Raw genomic sequence first — 8354 nt, forward strand, 5'->3', positions numbered from 1 at the left:
AGAGTCAAACTGTCATTTAAATAAGCAGAGCACCAAGCAAGTTAATTTTAAATGGCCCATTGCCAATTACTTCTCTCCAGTTGTAAAAGTGCATAATGCATAATTTACCCATTTCTTACTTTAGGGACAAACATTTTTTTCTTTGACATAGAGCAACCCAAATGTGTCTGTGTCCTACCTACTTCATAGGGTTGTTTGTGAAAATTAAATGAGATGATAGCTCTTTGAATATTTTAAAGTGCTGGACCATTATAACCCTCTGCACCCTCCCATTTACTCTCACTCATGTATTTTATATAATGGAAAAAAGATTTTAAAAAGAAAATGTCCATGGTATCCTTTTAATCCGATGTAAGCATTTATGTATTCGGTGGAATCATTTTTCTTAGCCCAATGTGCTGCAGTCCATGGGGGTCACAGAGAGTCAGTCACAACTGAGCTACTGAACAACAACACAAATTTTTCCTGGAAATATTTTAATAAGTACATAACTACCTGTTTGGCTATCATGCAATGTGAAGGCTGGGAGAGGAATTAGATCAGTATCTCTCAGACTTTTGGATTTAATGGACCATTAAGAATAATAACAACAGTAATGATAATAATGAAAAGATAAACATTGGATAACTTTATATTTTACCAATTAAGGGTATTAAAATTTTTTTTTTAATTTTAAATTTTTATTTCTTGAGAGGACACTTGAACACCAAAAAATTGAGGACATAGCATCAGAATGACAATGTTTTCCTTCATTTTTATCACAAATACAGAATATTTCAATATACATTGCTACCAGGCCTAAGATGGTGATTAGAATCTTTAAAAAGACTATCAACTGTGTTCAGTTGCACCTACTCTTTTTTCAATTTCACCGACGGTAGCCCTCCAGTCTCCTCTATCCATGGGATTTTTCAGGCAAGAGTACTCCAGTGGGTTGCCATTCAGCTGCACATAATCATGTGGTCCAGTTTTATTGAATGACTTACATTTCACAATAATAGCAGTTCAAGGTAAACTGAGTCCCTTTTGCCTAGGAATTGAAACAATTGGCTTTTTCACAAACAATAAATATATACACATAATACTTACAATTCTTTATAAAATATTTTGGAAGCTGCCAATGAAGTCGACTAACATTTAAATAAGCCAAAGGTGGGGGGGCACTAATAATATGCATGTCAAGTATAATTTGCTAAGGTGCAAGACTGTTGACCTGGAATTTACAGGAAGTGTTATTGACCTTTGTTTTATGAGGTGAGAGATAGCATATTGAAAAGCAGAGACATTACTTTGCCAACAAAGGTCTGTCTAGTCAAGGCTATGGTTTTTCCAGTGGTCATGTATGAAAGTGAGAGTTGGACTGTGAAGACGCAGAGCGCCGAAGAATTGATGCTTTTGAACCATGGTATTGGAGAAGACTCTTGAGAGTTCCTTGGACTGTAAGGAGATGCAACCAATCCATTCTGAAGGAGATCAACCCTGGGATTTCTTTGAAAGGAATGATGCTAAAGCTGAAACTCCAATACTTTGGCCACCTCATGCGAAGAGCTGACTCATTGGAAAAGATTCTGATGCTGGGAGGGATTGGGGGCAGGAGGAGAAGGGGACGACAGACGATGAGATGGCTGGATGGCATCACCAACTCCATGGATGTGAGTTTGAGTGAACTGCGGGAGTTGGTGATGGACAGGGAGGCCTGGCGTGCTGCAATTCATGGGGTCGCAAAGAGTCGGACACGACTGGGCAACTGAACTGAACTGAACTGAACTGATGGTTTTTATTTTCCTTCACAACTGAACATTAAATGTAGAATGTCTATCTTTTAAGTTGCAGGTCAAAGTCACCACATTAAAGCGCCCAATGAGAGTAAATTTCAAATACGTGAGCCACGTGTTACAAAATATTTTTTTGGAAGCTGCCAATGAAGTCGACTAAACTGAACATCAAGAATGGAATTAAAAAAAAAAAAAACTATAATTCCCAAAGTTTGCTTGCACCAAAGAAAAGGAGGTGAAGAAACGGATGTTCTGGATACGGAAATCTCGGTTTGCTAAGGCACGGAAACTCAGGTTTATACCGTTCCGGCAAACAGACCATCTGCAACAGGATGTTACTTTTACTTGGAAAGTGGTGGTGGTGCGCTACTGTTTTGTGCTTCCTGTCTGAGGTTTCAAGAGGCTGGGACACACTGCCTTCCTCTGACAGTTCTTCTTGGGTCTTTTTAAGGAAACATCCTCAGATCTCCCCCTTCTTCTCTAGACAAGCACTGGTGAAGCGAGAGTAGTTTTGTCTCACGAAGACTCCAAGCCGAAAGGCCGGCGGGGAGAAACCCCCTCTCAGTGGAGGCTGCGTGGGCGTGTCACGTGATCTGCGCGCTGCCTGCTGGGAAGGCCAACGCGGCAGCCTCCTCATTCCCGCGCTTCGGCCTAGGAGGAAGGTATGGATCCCGGACTGATGTTGGAGTAGGGCAGCGGAGGATGAACGCCCAGAGGGTGTTCGTGTGGAGTGAAGCAGTGAGAGGGGGATGTTTCCTCGCAGGGTCTCTAGTGGGGCTGAAACGCTAGTGGGGAGGAAAGGAGAGGTGGGGTGGGTGGTGAGAAGCAAGGTAGGTGTGGTGGCGTGAGGGCCCCGGTGGGAAGAAAGAGAGGGTGAGGAGAAAACGCTTGCTTAAGGCCGAGAGGTAGTACTTGGCAATGACGATGGCACCGACGCGCCAGGTTGCACAGCCAGGGTCCGGGACTGTGAACGGTTATATATTGAAGGTGGAGGCCCAGTCTCTTGACCAGGTTCAGCTGAGGCCTTTAAAGTGAAAGTAGTGAAAGTGTCAGTCTCTCAATCACGTTGGACTCTTTGCGACCTCATGGACTTGGGCCCCCCAGACTCCTCTCTCCATGGGATTCTCCAGGCAAGAATACTGGAGTGGGTTGCCATTTCGTCCTCCAGCTTATCTTCTTGACCCAGTGATGGAACACAGGTTTCCTGCATTGCAGGCAGATTCTGTATCTTCTGAGCCACCAAGGAAGCCCAAAACTGTGACAGAAAAAGTCATCTGTTTTTTACAGAAGCAGAATTACCTAATTAAAAGAGTTTTGATTTGATATACATGTATGTTCTTTGAGTGAGGCGAGAAGAGGTGTAAAAGGGAAGAGAGAGGAAGGGAGACAAGAACAAATCTCATGTTGGCTTCCCTGAAACAGTCTCTTAAACTTCCCAAGGCAAACCGAGCACTACTGTGCATGTGTAGTATTTTTTTTTTTTTAACAAATTAATGTTATAGCGCTTAAGTTTACATATTAGAAAGATGCTGACAGCAGTGTAGAAGCACAGTTTGGAGTTTGCTGAACAGACATCTTTATTGTTTGTTGCTGCTGTCTTTATGTCATATATATGATTCTTAAATATGACTAAGCAAACAGATTCATTACAATATTCCAGGTCCACATAGTTTCTCAAAAAGCAAGCAAATTGATAACTTGAGTGTTGACAGGAATTCACATCTATTAAGATGAAGAGATTATATCATTCTAGGTTTCAACATGTTCCAAGTTTAATCTTTCAGGCTCACAAGGTAATTATCTTCAGAATTTTTGAGAAAGCAATCTAAAACTAAAATTTAATGCTATATGAAGGTAAGATAGGACGGTAGAAAGAGAAGTCTCTTTTAGACTAGAAGAGATCTTGATTCTTCTAGTCTGGCCTAGTTTTACATGTTTGCATTTGGCCAGCTACCTCTGCCTCTATTTTTTCATCTCTGTAAAACTGAGATTGAATTAGATGAACTATAGGATTTTTTGGGCTTCCCTGGTGGCTCAGTGGTAAAAAATCTGCCTGCCAATGAAGGAGGTGCGGGTTTGATCTGTGGGTCAAAGATCAAACTGTGGGTCCAGAAGATCCCCTGGAGAAGGCAATGGCAACCCACTCCGGTATTCTTCCCCAGAAATTCCATGGACAGAAGAGCCTGGCTGGCTAAAGTCCATGGGATCTCGAAAGTCTCAAACATGAATTAGTGACTAAACAACCAATCAGCAAGATTTGTTTCAACATTAAGATTTTGTGAAGGCAGAAAAATCTTTTAATGAATCCTGAAACAAAGTAGAAACTGCCAAAGAGACTAGTGTGATTGTAGAAGGAGTAGGAGAAAATCACCAGACTGGTAGGCTGGCCCCAGGTGCTCTACCACACAATTTGAACTTCCTCTGGAGCCATGAATGGTCAAGGAAAGGTTCTTTTAAGTGTAGAAATGCAGTAATCAGAGTTTTGAAAGATTGCCCAAACAGCAATTGGTAGGATGAAACAGAGGAGGGATAATTTGAGTAGTTTAGGTAAGTGATGAATAATGAGAGGCTAAACTAACAGTGACAGGAGGAGTGGAAAGACAGGGAAGGATTCAAGAGAGCTGTATCGTGGAGTTTGCATCTAAAATTGGCATTGCTTTAAACTTTGCAGTTCCTGCCTCCAGAATATGATGGCAAGTCAACTTGTAAAACCTGATACTAGAAATTGCAAGAGACCAAGAGAGTTAGAGGTAATCTTTATGCTTGTGGAACTTTACTCTTTTATATACTTCTCAAATTTCTTCATTTAAGATAATTCTGTTGATAAATGGAATTTAATATCTTCATGTTCCCAGAGCTGGTGGTGTCCCAGCAGGAACTATGTTGATTCCAGCAGCCTATTCACTAAGTATAGGCTTTCAGGAAACTAGTGGAAGGTTTCTTTGTGGTAATTTGTGATCTAGAGATAGAAGTGGACTCATGACTTTTGATATGTAGGACTTTAAATAGTTATTTTGATATATATTAATAAATAGGATACTTAGGTACTATACCTACTGACATTTTTTGAAAAAGAGTACTATATCCTGCCATTCTTTACTGCTGCCCCTACCAATTGATCTGTTTACATTTGAGACATTATTTGTTCCCTTAAAGATTATGTTAGCTTGCAAAAATTTGCAAGCATATGGCTGTTACCCAAATGAAAGTTTTGATCTTTTGCTATGGCAGCATCTGCTGGCTACAGGAAACTTTTTCATCAGGGGATTAATAGCATTTTCAAAGTCTAATGTAAATTTACAATAAAATGAACAAGTGATTATTAGGCCTACATTTCCAGCATGCTTGCTTTTTTCTGAAAGATGTTTTATTTGCTGTTTTCTTTTTTTTTTAACAGAATGTATATATCTTAAGGATCTTATTAACTGTTTGCCTATTTCCTTTACTTTCTTATATTAGCCTCAAATGCCAGATAGTCCACAGCTGTCCTCTCTTGGAAAATCAGATTCTTCTTTGTCTGAAAGCTCTGGACTATTTTATAAAGATGAAGCTCTGGAGAAAGACTTGAATGGTGATGTGTAAAGTGCTTATATTTCTATATATTGATTTTATAATATGGAAACTTTATTATAGTTCATAACTTAGTGATTTTTTTTAAACAGATATGAGCAAGGAAATTAATCTAATGCTGTCAACATATGCAAAGATCTTAAGGCAAGTATTTATGGTATATTCTTTTGAGTCTTTATTTTAGACATAGAAGTTTTCTTCTGGAAGCTCCATGATGGGAAGTTTAGCTCAGGGTCTAAAAAACCTATCTGGTAATTATAATTTTCAAATTTTTTATTCTGCCTCTGTTTCTTAAATTAGCTGGTTATTTTCAAAGACTAACTTTTCCACTAAATATCTTTTGTTTTGATATTCTCAGAGCTGAAATGAGGCTGGATATATTTTGTTTTCTAATTTGATGATAAAACACTTAAAATTTTCTGAAAACATTTTCAGAAAAATACCGTTTGGTGAAGTTAAGCATAATAATAGAGTGATACTGAAGATAAATATTTATATTTATGAAATATTAAACATTATTGATATATATTTGAAGACTGAATTTAAGTATTCTATTGACCTGAAACTATCATGTTTTATAAGGTGTTTTTTTAGAGAACTACTGGGCAGTCACTGTTTTTAATAATAATGGTTTATGTGGCTGTTAAAATAATGTATATAGTTTAATATTAGAATTATAATGTATAAGATACACATTCTGCTGTGTCAAGGGACTTTGAGTAGTCAAAAATATTTGTGGAACTAATTTAACATATTGAGCAGTGTTGGTAAATTAATGAAGCCAACTACTGTACAAAGCAATTTAAATGAAATAGCTAACAAATATAGCATAATAAAGCACATCATTTTGATGGTATGTTTAGATATTATGACTATTTGGTTTAACATAAAACCTTTTTTCCTCTTAGTGAGAGAGCAGCAGTAGATGCATCTTATATTGACGAGATAGATGGACTCTTCAAAGAAGCCAATACTATTGAAAACTTTCTGATACAGAAGAGAGAGCTCCTGAGACAGAGGCTTACAGTGATTGCAAACACTCTACACAGATAAAATTATGTACTTAAAATAAGCTGAGAATTTAAGCTCATTATTGTTTTAGTGAAAGAATGACATTTGTACTCTGAATGTGCTCTAGTTGTTAAAGAAAAAGTATACCTTAAATGTAGAAGGGGAAACTTCTTAAATTTCTTTTCTAGATTTAAAAGCATTAAGCTGGACATTAATATGAAGTATGTAGCCTTTCTTTTGAAGTCTAATATTTGGCATATTTTGTAAAAGTGTAAATTTTTTCTTAAACATCCTAGCCTTTCTTAAATTTCTAAAAGAAGACTCAGTGGATTATTTGATAATATTTAACAATATTGTACTTTTTCTTTTAGGATATTTTGTTTAAATAGTAGATAGAGATTTAAGGTGTCTTTCATGGTTAGAATTGAAAAGAAATTAAAACCCAAAAGTAATCTGTCCAGTTTCTCAATATGTAAACTGTGCTATTGCTATTTAATGTTACCATATGATTATTTTCACTAATATTATTATACAATGTTAATAAAAATTTGTTCTATTATCATGTTGTTTTTATTATCATATGTTAGAGAAGGAAATGGCAATCCACTCCAGTATTCTTGTCTGGAAAATCCCATGGACAGAGGAGCCTGGTGGGCTACAGTTCATGGGGTCACAAAGAGTTGGACACAACTGAGCAACTGAGCACAATAAAAATTTGGTTTCAAATTATCTTGTGGTAAAATAAAAACTAGAAATTTGTAACCAGAATTTTATATGAATTGACTTTTTTACACATTAAAGTATCAGTGGTGCAGTTAATGAAGTATATTTAGAAGCCTTAGCAAGCTATGTGGTATGGGATAAAGATTAGTGGTCCAAAAGTAAAGAGATTGGTTAAACAAGTTAGCCTTAGCGAGTCATTTCAGTCCTGTTATAATTCAGGAATTGAATTTGGACTAGGAAATCTCTAATACTTTTCTAGTAAAAAAAATCCTCCCTTTGAGGAGAGTTCAGGAAGAATGGATACATGTATATCTGTGAACAAGTCTCTTCACTGTTCACCTGAAACTCACATTATTAATCAGCTATACTCCAATACAAAACAAAAACTGTTTAAAAAAAAATCTACACTGTTGGAAGGTACTATGACTTTAATGAAAACTTTTAATATGTTATGTATAATTTATATAATAACTATATTGATCAGATTAAAAAAAGTCAACACTCACTGTTCAATCATATGGACAATTCTATCTATTATATGTGTATTTTGCCTGTATAAGTAATCACAAATTTGGATATATATTTAGACAGTACCACAGGGAATATGGTATTCTTCAAGTGGACAGCAGGGATTCCCTGGTGGCTCAGATGGTAAAGCATCTGCCTGCAGTGCAGGAGACCTGGGTTCGATCCCTGGGTTGGGCAGATCCTCTGGAGAAGGAAATGGCAACCCACTCCAGTACTCTTTCCTAGAAAATTCCATGGATGGAGGAGCCTGGTGGCCTACAGTCCATGGGGTTGCAAAGAGTCAGACACGACTGAGCAACCTCACTCACTCGCTCACTCAGGTGGACAGTGTGTTTGCCCTGCTGCCTTCTAAATGTTAAAATCTCATTTCATCAATTACTACCTTAAGGCATATATACCATGTAAGATAAATATTCATACAAGAAAGGATTGAAAAAAATAATGTAATATTTACTAAGTATATTGGTTACAGTGGAAAAATTATTTGCCTCATAGGCAGATATGTTAATGGCACAGGATAGGTTGGAGGTCAGTAAAGATTAGAAATAAGATTTTAAAAACTAAATGCAACAGGATGACCACATTTGAGTTGGTATGACAAATCTGTTGGATTTTGAGTTATCCTGTTGCCTTACAGAGTTTTTTAATGTTTAACTGTGAAAATGACTGCTAACTTGGGCAGAAGCCTAGCAACATTAAGAAATGTTCTTGAGTTACTTTTTTCTTAAATATGTTATTAATGTAAAA

The 8354-nt window shown here is 37.0% G+C and overlaps 1 protein-coding gene across 1 annotated transcript; it reads left to right on the forward strand.

The window, feature by feature from the left end:
- Positions 1-2378: 2378 nt before the first annotated feature.
- On the forward strand, positions 2379-6513 carry TEX12 (testis expressed 12). Its single transcript, XM_068989403.1, has 5 exons — positions 2379-2437; positions 4447-4525; positions 5235-5346; positions 5438-5489; positions 6254-6513. The coding sequence occupies exons 2-5, from the start codon at positions 4463-4465 to the stop codon at positions 6396-6398; spliced, it is 372 nt and encodes a 123-aa protein (XP_068845504.1). The 5' UTR covers positions 2379-2437; positions 4447-4462; the 3' UTR covers positions 6399-6513.
- Positions 6514-8354: the final 1841 nt, after the last annotated feature.

The sequence above is a fragment of the Capricornis sumatraensis genome, chromosome 16 (genome assembly GCF_032405125.1).
Source record: "Capricornis sumatraensis isolate serow.1 chromosome 16, serow.2, whole genome shotgun sequence".
Taxonomy (NCBI): domain Eukaryota; kingdom Metazoa; phylum Chordata; class Mammalia; order Artiodactyla; family Bovidae; genus Capricornis; species Capricornis sumatraensis.